We start from the raw sequence: 15,048 nt of genomic DNA, 5'->3' as shown, positions 1-15,048 counted from the left end.
TCATCAATATCCATAAATTAAAGATGCATCAATAATTGATTCTTAATCAAAACGTAGCTTCTGAATTGTAATTGTAATTAAATTGTGAGGTGGCCAAAGATTCCCACCTCTATCCACTGCCAGGCATGTTGGCAAGCGGGGGGAAACTGCTATTTTAATTATTTTCAACTAATAATAGTAATCATTCATCATAATTATATACCACCAAAGTATTCTTCATTGTCCACAACTGGCGGACATTCTCTGTGTACGTTTTACGCTTACAAAGTTTCTATTTTAAACCTTCATTTATGTTCCAACACATCAAGAGCGTGTTTGAAAGTGATACATAGCGCTCATTGTTAATGATAAATGAGAGACGATGAGAGATTATTATCACACTTCAACATCTCAGCATTGCAAATGACAATCTGTTCCTAATTGTTTTACCCTGGATAATCAAAGGTAAAATAAATATATAAATACATACAAACTGAGAGGTAAAGAAGCCGATGTGTTGCTAAAAGTTTATATACCGTAATTTCTGGACTATAAGGCGCACTTAAAATCATGTTTGTCCCCTCAAAACTCGACAGTGCGCCTTATAACCCGGCGGCATAATTCTGGTTGTGCTTACCGACCTCAAAGCTATTTTATTTGGTACATGGTGCATTGATAAGTGTGACCAGTAGATGGCAGTCACACATAAGAAATACGTGTAGACTGCAATATGATGACAGTCACACATAAGAAATACGTGTAGACTGCAATATGATGGCAGTCACACATAAGAGATATGTGTAGACTGCAATGTGACTCAAGTTAACCACACCAGGGGCCGTACTTATCAAGCTTCTTAGAATTACTCCTAAAAAGTCTGCTAAGAGTTGACTTAAGAGTAAATAAATTCTTGGCTGAAAGCTGCACTTAAAAGTTAGTTATCAAGCGTCTTACTCACACTTTCAGCGAAGTGTAGGACTGAATCTTAAGTGTCACACTCAGAGCTGAATTACGACATTACTATGTGCCGTAAACGCAATTTTAGGTGACGTCATTTCTGTGTCCATAGAAATGACCAATCACGGAATGGAATCCGTTGTCTAAGAATAAAGAAATATCTTGGAAATATTGAAGTGGACAATGGGAGTGTATATTTTGACAATAAACTACAAAATAATACAAAACAAACTAGTCCCCGCCGGCACTCACGCTACCGCTCCCTCTCTTCTCTCGCCCACACACTCACTGACGTCACTCACCTCACGGCCACACACATACGCTACTGTCATAACATTTTCTTTCCAATTCATTAATTAGGCAACTAATTTGAAACTGATGTGGGTGGCTCTATATATACTAGCCCACTGCAGCCACATGCAGAAATCAACATGGAATCGAAAAGTATTAAATCTGTGACAAAAATAATATCCGCTCTGTGTAAACGATACCGTTTGATCAGCTGCTCGTCATCAAAAAAAAAAAAACATTGTTCCGTTCCCTGAACGTTCGCGCACGTCTCTCTCGCCTCAGTGCCATCCCCTGCTGGCAACTCCTAACCACTTAAGACACCTCTGAAGGTCTCTTAAATATCGTGGAGAGTAGGAGTGATTCTTAGACTTAAGAACGTTGATAAAAAGCTTTTATTCTTAAGTTTGAGAGTAGGACTAAATTTCGCAAATTCTCAGGACTTAAGTGTAAAATGGCACTCTAAGAAGCTTGATAAGTACGGCCCCTGATGAGTCGCCCGCCTGGCCTGTTCTAAAAATAGCTCAAATAGCAGCACTTACCAGTGAGCTGCCTCTATTTTTTAAATTGTATTTATTTACTAGCAAGCTGGTCTCGCTTTGCCCGACATTTTTAATTCTAAGAGAGACAAAACTCAAATAGACTTTGAAAATCCAAGAAAATATTTTAAAGACTTGGTCTTCACTTGTTTAAATAAATTCATTATTTTTTTTACTTTGCTTCTTATAACTTTCAGAAAGACAATTTTAGAGACAAAATACAACCTTAAAAATGATTTTAGGATTTTTAAACACATATACCTTTTTACCGTTTAATTTCCTTCCTCTTCTTTCCTGACAATTTAAATCAATGTTGAAGTAAATATATATTTTTTTATTGTAAAGAATAATAAATACATTTTAATTTAATTCTTCATTTTAGCTTCTGTTTTTTCGACGAAGAATATTTGTGAAATATTTCTTCAAACTTATTATGATTAAAATGCAAAAAAAATATTCTGGCAAATCTAGAAAATCTGTAGAATCAAATTTAAATCTTATTTCAAAGTCTTTTGAATTTCTTTGAAAATTTTTGTTCTGGAAAATCTAGAAGAAATAATGATTTGTCTTTGTTAGAAATATAGCTTAGTCCAATTTGTTATATATTCTAACAAAGTGCAGATTGGATTTTAACCTATTTAAAACATGTCATCCAAATTCTAAAATTAATCTTAATCAGGAAAAATTACTAATGATGTTCCATAAATTATTTTTTTAATTTTTTCAAAAAGATTCAAATTAGCTAGTTTTTCTCTTCTTTTTTTCGGTTGAATTTTGAATTTTAAAGAGTCAAAATTGAAGATAAACTATGTTTCAAAATTTAATTGTCATTTTTTTTCGTGTTTTCTCCTCTTTTAAACCGTCCAATTAAGTGTAAATATCATTAATTATTAATAATAACATAGAGTTAAAGGTAAATTGAGCAAATTGGCTATTTCTGGCAATTTATTGAAGTGTGTATCAAACTGGTAGCCCTTCGCATTAATCACTACCCAAGAAGTAGCTCTTGCTTTCAAAAAGGTTGGTGACCCCTGATATACAGTATATATATGTTCGTTCCATATACAGTATATATGTTAGTTCCATATACATTATATATATGTTAGTTCCATATACATTATATATGTTAGTTCCATATACAGTATATATGTTAGTTATATATACAGTATATATGTTAGTTATATATACAGTATATATACACATTGTAGTGTCTTCAAAGTGTGCATTTTATAATACAAAACAGGGACTTTTGTTGACGCGACAACCAGTTATTCATGTTTACGTTGTTTCTTTTGGGGAAGTCTGTTTCACTTGACAAACCTTTCGGTCGGCGAACCGTGTTCAAGAACCTCTTAAGTTCGTAGATCGGGGTTCCACTGTACTTACAGTTGAACAGGATAAACTTTGTCAAATGATATGAAAACATGTGTTAATCACAAAGATTATTATCCAGGCTTAGGTCAGGCTGATTACAAGAATCAATACCAATCAAATACACCGTAAAAAACAAAATGACATACAATTACGCAGTGCTAAAATAAAGAAATACATTGTAATTAAATTAATAATAATAATATGTATTTTTATTAAATAAATTGCCAGTAAAATTGAAGTGCAAATGAAAATACAGCTTTAACTCCCTGGTCATAATTTTTGCGCTGAAGAGACTTCGCTCCAGACTTCTTCTGTTTGTTTGAGATTGTCATTACTGCCACAAGTGGTGGAAAAGTGTAATGCAACGGAGTACCGCTGCGGCCCATACAGCTGAGAACCTCCAGGGGGCACTCGCAGCCCAACAGTTGGCACCAGCCCTATGGTTAAAGGCCTACTGAAAGCCACTACTACCGACCACGCAGTCTGATAGTTTATATATCAATGATGAAATCTTAACATTGCAACACATGCCAATACGGCCGGGTTAACTTATAAAGTGACATTTTAAATTTGCCGCTAAACTTCCGGTTCGAAACGCCTCTGAGGATGACGTATGCGCGTGACGTAGCCCGGGGAACACGGGTATGCCTTCCACATTGAAGCCAATACGAAAAAGCTCTGTTTTCATTTCATAATTCCACAGTATTCTGGACATCTGTGTTCGTGAATCTGTTGCAATCATGTTCATTGCATTATGGAGAAAGAAGCTGAGCAAGCAAAGAAGAAAGTTGTCGGTGCGAAATGGACGTATTTTTCGAACGTAGTCAGCAACAACAGTACACAGCCGGCGCTTCTTTGTTTACATTCCCGAAAGATGCAGTCAAGATGGAAGAACTTGGATAACAGAGACTCTAACCAGGAGGACTTTTGACTTCGATACACAGACGCCTGTAGAGAACTGGGACAACACAGACTCTTACCAGGATTACTTTGATTTGGATGACAAAGACGCAGACGTGCTACTGTGAGTATGCAGCTTTGGCTTCTAAACATTTGATCGCTTGACCGTATGTGCGCAACTTTTTTTTGCGTATGTACGTAAATTTTTTAAAATATATAAGCTTTATGAACCTTGGGTTAGGTGAACGGTCTTTTGGGCTGAGTGATTGTGTGTGTTGATCAGGTGTTTGAATTGTATTGGCGTGTTCTATGGAGCTAGGAGCTAGCAGAGGAGCTAGGAGCTAGCGTAACAAACACGCAGGTGTTTTTATGCAGGATTAATTTGTGGCATATTAAATATAAGCCTGGTTGTGTTGTGGCTAATAGAGTATATATATGTCTTGTGTTTATTTACTGTTGTAGTCATTCCCAGCTGAATATCAGGTCACCCCCGGCTCTCACAGCATCTTCCCTATCTGAATAGCTTCAACTCCCCACTCCCAACTTTGCGTATATGTTCAACTGACTACGTCACGCTACTTCCGGTAGGGGCAAGCCTTTTTTTTATCAGATACCAAAAGTTGCAATCTTTATCGTCGTTGTTCTATACTAAATCCTTTCAGCAAAAATATGGCAATATCGCGAAATCATCAAGTATGACACATAGAATAGATCTGCTATCCCCGTTTAAATAAAAAAAATTCATTTCAGTAGGCCTTTAAGAAACACTGGAAGAGCAACCCAGACATTAAAAGAAGGCCCGACATTGCTTTGGTTTCTTGCTTTGGCCTCCCGTCTAGTCGCCATGCCTGAGAAACGGCCATCTTTTCCCAAGCCTCACGTGTCGGCAAACATTCTCGGCAGTCCAAACGGATGCGTCAGACCACATCTACAAGGAGAACAAGCCGAGGTTCTGTGAGGTTGGCCGACAACGCCGCCGCCGCCGGGCCCGCCACAGACCGTCACGGCGCTCTCGCAGTCATCATCCAATGATACGAAGCCCCGCAAAGAGGTCAAAGATGCCCCTTGGCGGCGAGGCAGTGCAGGAGGCACAAAGGCAAATGTTCTCAATGTGAAGAGGTCGTTAAACTTTTAGCGTGTCTAGCGAAATGTCATGAACGCCATATCAAAGCAAACGCTCTGCTAATTATTTAACAGACAAAATCAGTTGCACTTTCGTCTAATGAAGAGCTCTTTTTTTTTTTTTTTAAAGATGACATTTGGCTTGGGGGAGGTTGTCATCAACAGTCATTCCCACACAAACACGTTCCTGAAAGATGAATAAAATGTCAAACATGTTCTGCTTCTTGCGGAATAATCGCGACGAGTACAAATGTCACTCGAGAACAAACATGGCGTTACCGCGGTAACCCGTTCTGAACCCCATGAATAATGTACAGCGAGCGTGACTTCCGTACGCGCACGTGGACCGCGGTCGTTAAATTTAGCGTGGATGCGGCCATGAAATAATCATGCACGCGTCCTCCAATATTCATGTTTACATGGTTTATTGGCCCTGAGACACACGGCGCTCGTTTCAAATCGCGCTTCCTGCTCACAACACAATTACTTTCTGCTTCTTCATCTCGCGGTGCTTCTCGGGGCGGGGGGGGGGGGGAGAAAAAAAGGTGGTCCGAAGTGGACAAATGCGTGTTGATGAACAGAAGCTGGGCCCGCAAAGAGGATTTGAGGACAGCGTTTAATCCCGTTGACCTCAAACGCACCGACGAGAGAGCGAGGCCAGCCAGCTGAGGTTCCGCTGCACAAGTCAAGCGTGGCGCCGCAGGAGCCGGATTTGTGGCGTTGGACTGTCGGCGGGAATGAGAGCGCAAACGTCACTCTTGTGTCGTGCCGAACTGCATACTTAGTTCTAAACACGTCGAGCTCAGCAGCCGTGACCTGATGGAGAAGTCAACGTCCTCATGTTGTTGTGCATGGAAAAAATAAGACAACAATAAATACCGCTCGCTGACAACAAGCTATCCGTACACTTGGGTAAAACAGAATCCATCCTGTTTGGGTCCCACATCAAACTTAAGAGAGTCAATGACTTCAACATAAAAGTGGGTGACATTGTTATCACCAGGAAAGATGAGGTCACCTACCTAGGTTCCATTCTAGAGGCTAACCTTTCCTGTGATAAAATGGCAACCAAGGTAATCAAAAAGGTTAACCAACGAACAAGATTTCTCTACAGAATTTCCTCTCTGGTCAACAAAAGCACCTTGAGGATTCTGGCGGGAACTCTCGTTCAACCCTTTTTCGATTACGCATGCACCTCCTGGTACCCTAGCACCTCCAAAACCCTCAAATCTAAACTCCAAACATCTCAGAACAAGCTAGTCAGGTTACTTCTAGACCTCCACCCCAGATCACACCTCACTCCTACCCACTTCTCCAAAGTGGGCTGGCTCAAGGTGGAGGACAGAGTTAAACAACTTGCACTGAGCCTGGTCTATAAAATCCGCTACACCTCCCTGATACCGAAGTACATGTCAAACTACTTCCTTAACGTAAATGATCGCCATAACCACAACACCAGGGGGAGCTCCACTAACCACGTTAAACCCAGATTCCGAACTAACAAAGGTCTTAACTCATTCTCTTTCTATGCCACATCAATGTGGAATGCGCTCCCAACAGGTATAAAAGAAAGGGCATCTCTATCCTCCTTCAAAACCGCAATAAAAGTTCACCTCCAGGCAGCTACAACCCTAAACTAACACCCTCCCCGGATTGCTAATAATCAAATGTAAACAATCAAATGCAGATACTTTTTCTTTTTCTTATGCCTTCTGATCTCTCTCTCTCTCTCTCTCTCTCTCTCTCTCTCTCTCTCTCTCTCTCTATGTCCACTACTTGATGTCCATACCCCCCCACCACCGTCCCCCCTCCACACCCCTGATTGTAAATAATGTAAATAATTCAATGTGATTATCTTGTGTGATGACTGTATTATGATGATAGTATATATGATAGTATATATCTGTATCATGAATCAATTTAAGTGGACCCCGACTTAAACAAGTTGAAAAACTTATCGGGGTGTTACCATTTAGTGGTCAATTGTACGGAATATGTACTTCACTGTGCAACCTACTAATAAAAGTCTCAATCAATCAATCAAACCGTAGTTTCCGGACTATAAGCCGCTACTTTTTCCCCTCGTTCTGGTCCCTGCGGCTTATACGAGGGTGCGGCTTATTTACGGCCTGTTCTTCTCCGACGCCGACGAAGAGGATTTCGGTGGTTTTAGTACGCAGGAGGAAGACGATGACACAATGATTAAAGGCCTACTGAAATGATTTTTTTTTTATTCAAACGGGAATAGCAGATCCATTCTATGTGTCATACTTGATCATTTCGCGATATTGTCATATTTTTGCTGAAAGGATTTAGTAGAGAAAATCGACGATAAAGTTCGCAACTTTTGCTCGCTGATAAAAAAAAAAGCCTTGCCGGTACCGGAAGTAGCGTGACGTCACAGGAGCTAGTATTCCTCACAATTCCCCGTTGTTTACAATGGAGCGAGAGAGATTCGGACCGAGAAAGTGACGATTACCCCATTAGTTTGAGCGAGGATGAAAGATTCGTAGATGAGGAACGTTACAGTGAAGGACTTGAGAGACAGTGATGGACGTATCTTTTTTCGCTCTGACCGTAACTTAGGTACAAGCTGGCTCATTGGATTCCACACTCTCCTTTTTCTATTGTAGATCACAGATTTGTATTTTAAACCACCTGGGATACTATATCCTCTTGAAAATGAGAGTCGAGAATGCGAAATGGACATTCAGTGCCTTTTATCTCCACGACAATACATCGGCGAAATGCTTTAGCTACGAGCTAACGTGATAGCATCTTGCTTTAACTGCATATAGAAACAAAAGAAATAAACCCCTGACGGGAAGTATAGATAGAAAATCAACAATACTATTAAACCGTGGACATGTAAATACACCGTTAATGCTTTCCAGGCTGACGAAGGTTAACAATGCTGTGCTAACGATGCCATTGAAGCTAACTTAGCAACCGGACTGCACAGAGCTATGCTAAAAACATTAGCTCTCCACCTACGCCAGCCAGCCCTCATTTGCTCATCAACACCCGTGCTCACCTGCGTTCCAGCGATCGGCAGAAGGACAAAGGACTTCACCCGATGCGTTTGGCGGCCCGGAGACGTAGGAAGTCAAGGTGAAGTCGGCGGCTAGCGCGGCTAGCAAGGCTAGCGCGGCTAGCGCGGCTAGCGCGGCTAGCGCGGCTAGCGCTCCAACAAAGTCCTCCTGATTGTGTTGCTGTAGTCCGCTGCTAATACACTGATCCCACCTATAACTGTCTTCTTTGCAGACTTCATTGTTCATTAAAAAAATTGCAAAAGATGTCCAGAATACTGTGGAATTATGAAATGAAAACAGAGCTTTTTGTATAGGATTCTACGGGGTACCATAACTTCCGTTACTCGGACTTCGTCACGCGCATACGTCATCATACCGCGATGTTTCAGCCGGATATTTCCCGGGAATTTTAAAATGTCACTTTATAAGTTAACCCGGCCGTATTGGCATGTGTTGCAATGTTAAGATTTCATCATTGATATATAAACTATCAGACTGCGTGGTCGCTAGTAGTGGCTTTCAGTAGGCCTTTAAAGACTGACTTTTCATATACCGGTAGGCTGGTTATTTTGATAACGTACAGGCGAGCACTTTGTATTACTTTGCACCGTTGTATTATTTGTACTCTGCACGAATGCTGTTCGCCATGTCAAAGATGTGAAAGTTTGATTGAATGATTGAAAGATTTATTGTTAATAAATGGGACGCTTTGCGTTCAAAACAGTCATCTCTGTCCCGACAATCCCCTCCGTGGTAGCAGGAACCCCTATATACTACGCTAATTACACATCAAAACCCTGCGGCTTATAGTCGGGTGCGGCTTATATATGGAGCAATCTGTATTTTCCCCTAAATTTAGCTGGTGCGGCTTATAGTCAGGTGCGGCTTATAGTCCGGAAATTGCGGTAATTGTTCTTTTTTTTTTTTTTTTTGCAAATTATGATCTGTACAATTCAGGTAAAGTTATAGTTTTAAAAATAATAAATTATACATAAAAAATATTTGATGTTGACTTTTTTTGCGACATTTATCCACTATGTTGTGCCTGAAAGCCACCTTTCATATTTCTACCCCAAATCTATTGATTTGTCGATTTCCATTCACTTTATTCCAAAAATGTCCCACATATTTATTTACATGAAATAACTACACTACCGTTCAAAAGTTTGGGGTCACCCAAACAATTTTGTGGAATAGCCTTCATTTCTAAGAACAAGAATAGACTGTGGAGTTTCAGATGAAAGTTCTCTTTTTCTGGCCATTTTGAGCGTTTAATAGGCCCCACAAATGTGATGCTCCAGAAACTCAATCTGCTCCAAGGAAGGTCAGTTTTGTAGCTTCTTAACGAGCTAAAGTGTTTTCAGATGTGTGAACATGATTGCACAAGGGTTTTCTAATCATCAATTAGCCTTCTGAGCCAATGAGCAAACACATTGTACCATTAGAACACTGTAGTGATAGTTGCTGGAAATGGGCCTATGTAGATATTGCACCAAAAAGCAGACATTTGCAGCTAGAATAGTCATTTAGCACATTAGCAATGTATAGAGCAGGGGTCACCAACGCGGTGCCCGCGGGCACCAGATAGCCCGTAAGGACCCGATGAGTAGCCCGCTGGCCTGTTCTAAAAATAGCTCAAATAGCAGCCTCTATTTTTTAAATTTTATTTATTTACTAGCAAGCTGATCTCGCTTTGCCCGACATTTTTAATTCTAAGAGAGACAAAACTCAAATAGAATTTGAAAATCCAAGAAAATATTTTAAAGACTTGGTCTTCACTTGTTTAAATAAATTCATTATTTTTTGTACTTTGCTTCTTATAACTTTCAGAAAGACAATTTTAGAGAAAAAATACAACCTTAAAAATGATTTTAGGATTTTTAAACACATACCTTTTTACCTTTTAAATTCCTTCCTCTTCTTTCCTGACAATTTAAATCAATGTTCAAGTAAAAAAAATTTTTTATTATTGTAAAGAATAATAAATACATTTTATTTTAATTCTTAATTTTAGCTTCTGTTTTTTCGACGAAGAATATTTGTGAAATATTTCTTCAAACTTACTATGATTAAAATTCAAAAAAATTATTCTGGCAAATATAGAAAATCTGTAGAATCAAATTTAAATCTTATTTCAAAGTCTTTTGAATTTCTTTTAAAATTTTTGTTCTGGAAAATATAGAAGAAATAATTATTTGTCTTTGCTTGGTCCAATTTGTTATATATTCTAACAAAGTGCAGATCGAATTTTAACCTATTTAAAACATGTCATCCAAATTCTAAAATTAATCTTAATCAGGAAAAATTACTAATGATGTTCCATAAATTCTTTTTTTAATTTTTTCAAAAATATTGGAATTAGCTAGTTTTTCTCTTCTTTTTTTCGGTTGAATTTTGAATTTTAAAGAGTCGAAATTGAAGATAAACTATGTCTCAAAATTTAATTGTCATTTTTTTGTGTGTTTTCTCCTCTTTTAAACCGTTCAATTAAGTGTAAATATCATTAATTATTAATAATAACATAGAGTTAAAGGTAAATTGAGCAAATTGGCTATTTCTGGCAATTTATTTAAGTGTGTATCAAACTGGTAGCCCTTCGCATTAATCACTACCCAAGAAGTAGCTCTTGGTTTCAAAAAGGTTGGTGACCCCTGATATAGAGTGTATTTCTTTCAAGTTAAGACTAGTTTCAAGTTATCTTCATTGAAAAGTACAGTGCTTTTCCTTCCAAAATAAGGACATTTCAATATGACCCCAAACTTTTGAACGGTAGTGTATTTCACCAGGGTTTTCTTCAATTTCCACTACATTTATGGCATCTTGTCATCTCTTGCATCAGATGACCAGATTTCACTAAATTAATGCTTTTTTTTTTGCTGCTGTTGTTGCAGTGAAGACATTGTTGCAGTGACATCAGCAGATTTCCTCGGGTTTCATCTCACAAGAGCGTGACCCAGGCTGGTTTGGCTTGTCGGTTTTGTGCAGGATAGTGTGTGTATAGGCACACACACACACACACACACACACACACACACACACACACACACACACACACACACACACACACACACACACACACACACACACACACACACACACACACACACACACACACACACACACACACACTTGAGGACATGACCTGTGGAAGCTCGGAGGGATCATCTTAAGCGACTCTCTCGGGGGGTTTGAACCTTGACGCTGCCTCTGACCAAGCAGCATCACAGCACATCATAACAGCCTCAGCTTGCTTTATGCTACGATGTGTTTGAATGTCCAAACCGTCCGAGGGATAATTTCTGTCCGTGACCCACATTGAGGCCGCCGGTTGCAAAGCACGTCAGCGCCAATTAGTAATAATTAACAATCAGGGCGAGCTGCCGACACGTTTGCGCGGCTCCTCTTTGGGCGCCAAGTGACCCGTTGTTAATCCAACACAATACAACAAGCGCAGCGGCATCCTGTGCTTCGCGGCTTCGGGTGTCGCTGAGCAAACAGCGCCATTAAAAGACAACACAAAGAGATGACGGAGGATTCTCGTTGGTTTTTTTTTTTGCTTAAAGCGGTGCAGGCATGTGATGCTGGTGCAGGCTGATTATCGGTTTCCATGGCGACTGTAATAACGATGAGCGCTCAGAAATGTACAGGTGCGACTTGTGCAAAATGTAATTGATGTCTACGACACCAATTAAAGGAAAACGGCACTTTCTTTTTTAATTTTGCCGATCATTAAGAACAGATATGTTTTTCATTTTTTTATGCATTCTAAATCATAAATAAACGTTAGAAAAAGTCAGCTAATAATGGAGTCAATGGGAGCTCCTCTATCCCGCCCTCAAAATAACCATCCAAAATTGGCAACAGCACTCCATTTACATTTTGTGACCTGAATCTTGACCAAGTATTAGGGATATTGTTATTATCAGCTCCAACATTAAGGAACTATTTTCAGTGGCGCATTAATCGCAGAGAGGTAACAAGCTTATGCTGCTATATTAACCCAATGAGCTGGGGTGCTGCTCTCTTGTCTCTGAGTTGGTTAAAATTCACCCTAAATGATAAAGCGTGCCTCTCACCTGGATAGTAGAAGGTTGTGGACATAAACCCAGAAGTTGGTCAACTTATAGCAAAAAAGACGCTCGTTTGAACCCATTTTTTTTAACCTTTCACAAGGATTATGATGAATTCTTCATCTAAACGGGAATGTATAAACATTCCGTCAGTCGGCATCTCAGCGAGAGCAGACATTGGACAGTAAGGGATTGTTGTATTATGTTTGTTGTCTCTCATGAAGTCTGCATATTTAGTGTTGTTGTTGAAGGCAAAAGCAAATGTTGTGATGTGAAATTAATAGATGGATAGTATTTTATTGATTCCTTCAGGAAAATTAAAACACCCCAGAATGCTTAAAATGAGCAAAATACTTAAAAAAAAAGGACATGTTTTTATAATTGTCCCTGTTAGAACTTTACATATACAGTTACAGCACGTATATAAAATGTTGAGGGATGTTTTTTTTAAAGTGCTGGAACAGAGCGACTTCATTGTTAGCTGACTTTTTCCAAGCATTTACTTATGAAAAAAGAAAAACGTGTTCTTGTCTTATATAGGAATTGTAAGTAATAGACAGCATTTCCAAGGGCTGGGTAAGTTTTATTAGTAGTTTTTGACCATTTGTAAACATATAAGATACTGAATTTGTTTTAGCCGTAAGCTATTCAATAATGAATAGATATTTCTCTTTGACTTTTTCAACAGAAGTTGTAAAAAAATAGCCTTTTTAAAGTAGTTCTAAATGATTGAGATGCCCCTGTAGATGACACATTCCAGCATCATCATGAAAAATATGAAAATAAATGGTCCAATATTGCTTGTGAATGTAATAAACACATATTTGTTCTGTTTGAAGTTGACGTGGAAAGCAACATGACCCCCAGCAAACATACCGGCCTTACCTTCTCTCCTCATGCCGACTTTGAGGCACTTCTTCAGGCGGCAGTACTGACACTGGTTCCGGTGGTGCTGGTCGATGGGGCAGTCGCGGTTCCCCCGGCAGGTGTAGCTGAGGTTCCGCCTGACGGAGCGCTTGAAGAAGCTCTTGCATCCCTCGCAGGTGAACTGGCCGTAGTGCTTCCCGCTCGACTTGTCCCCGCACACCATGCAGTCCACGTTGGGCAGCTTGTCCCCGGAGAGAGCCTCGTTGCCCGGCGTCGAGCCGCTAGGAGTCCCCGGGGCGCCTCCGGGCTCCTGGCCGCAAATCTGGTGTTGCGAGCCCGGGTCTGCGGAAATGCTCTCTGGCCACTGGTTTACTACCATTGCCATGCTATCCGCCACACTTGGGACCGAGAGAGGGAAAAGAACCAAGAAAAGGAAGACGGATGTGGTTTTAATTGCGGCGCGGATCAGGGTTCAGAGCGGGGGGTCAAGGCCGATGGAAGTCCCGCTGCTGCCGCCGCTGCTGCTGCTGCTGGCCGCGCACGGAGCCATAAAGTCCGAGGGACGTCAAAAAGTCGGCCGGCGTGGACGTTAAAGAGTAAAAAGAAGAGTTAAAAATAGTCAAAAAGCTGAAAGTTTACACTTATTTGTCTCCCCGTCAAGTAGTCCCATCCAGGGCTGCTGGGCCACGGCGGAAGGAGTCCGGCGCTCTTCGGGATACAGACGCTAATGCCCGCTGATACTTGGTTGGCTTCATGGGGGACGCACGAACAAGCAGTCGCCTGGCCGGATAATGATGCTGGCAGTGACGGTCGTACTGGGCGCGCAACACGGCTCACTTCTCCCCGAGACGAGCTGCACATTTGGGGGAAAGTGTCACCGGTCGCCTGTTAACCCTCCGCCCCCTTTCGCGCCGCCCCCCCTGGCCGCGGGCGGGCTCCATCTGCGGGGTCGAGGTGCCATATAAGGTCATGCCGCCTCCTCAAGCCTGGAAGAGCCGTCGCTGATTGGTTGCTCAGTCGGGCGGGTCATAAGTCAGGAGCCTCGTGATTGGACGGTCGTCGGTTGGGGAGAAGCTTTGATTGACGGCAGCAAAGAATAATAATAATAATAATAATAATTAGAGATGTCCGATAATATCAGTCTGCCGATACTATCGGCCGATAAATGCGTTAAACTGTAATATCGGAAATTATCGGTATCGTTTTTTTATTATCAGTATCGTTTTTTTTGTTTTTTGTTTTTTTAATTAAATCCACATAAAAACCACAAGATACACTTACAATTAGTGCACCAACCCAAAAAACCTCCCTCCCCCCATTTACACGCATTCACACAAAAGGGTTGTTTCTTTCTGTTATTAATATTCTGCTTCCTACATTATATATCAATATATATCAATACAGTCTGCAAGGGATACAGTCCGTAAGCATTATATATCAATATATATCAATACAGTCTGCAAGGGATACAGTCCGTAAGCATTATATATCAATATATATATCAATACAGTCTGCAAGGGATACAGTCCGTAAGCATTATATATCAATATATATCAATACAGTCTGCAAGAGATACAGTCCATAAGCATTATATATCAATACAGTCTGCAAGGGATACAGTCCGTAAGCATTATATATCAATATATATCAATACAGTCTGCAAGGGATACAGTCCGTAAGCATTATATATCAATATATATCAATACAGTCTGCAAGGGATACAGTCCGTAAGCATTATATATCAATATATATCAACACAGTCTGCAAGGGATACAGTCCGTAAGCATTATATATCAATATATATCAATACAGTCTGCAAGGGATACAGTCCGTAAGCACTATATATCAATATATATCAATACAGTCTGCAAGGGATACAGTCCGTAAGCATTATATATCAATATATATCAATACAGTCTG

The 15,048-nt window shown here is 40.2% G+C and overlaps 1 protein-coding gene across 1 annotated transcript in view; it reads right to left on the bottom strand.

Moving 5' to 3' along the window:
* nr2f5 (nuclear receptor subfamily 2, group F, member 5) overlaps nt 1-14,041 on the bottom strand; it is a 64,713-nt gene extending 50,672 nt beyond the window's left edge. Inside the window, exon 1 of the mRNA XM_062062323.1 lies at nt 13,147-14,041. Within this exon, the coding sequence (XP_061918307.1) occupies nt 13,147-13,513 (367 nt within the window). The 5' untranslated portion in view covers nt 13,514-14,041. The remainder of the gene's footprint in view (nt 1-13,146) is intronic.
* Between the last annotated feature and the right edge of the window lie 1,007 nt (nt 14,042-15,048).

Source organism: Entelurus aequoreus, linkage group LG11 (genome assembly GCF_033978785.1).
Source record: "Entelurus aequoreus isolate RoL-2023_Sb linkage group LG11, RoL_Eaeq_v1.1, whole genome shotgun sequence".
NCBI classification, from domain to species: domain Eukaryota; kingdom Metazoa; phylum Chordata; class Actinopteri; order Syngnathiformes; family Syngnathidae; genus Entelurus; species Entelurus aequoreus.
The sequence above is the reverse complement of the archived record's forward strand: the minus strand, read 5'-3'. Positions and strand labels throughout refer to the sequence as shown.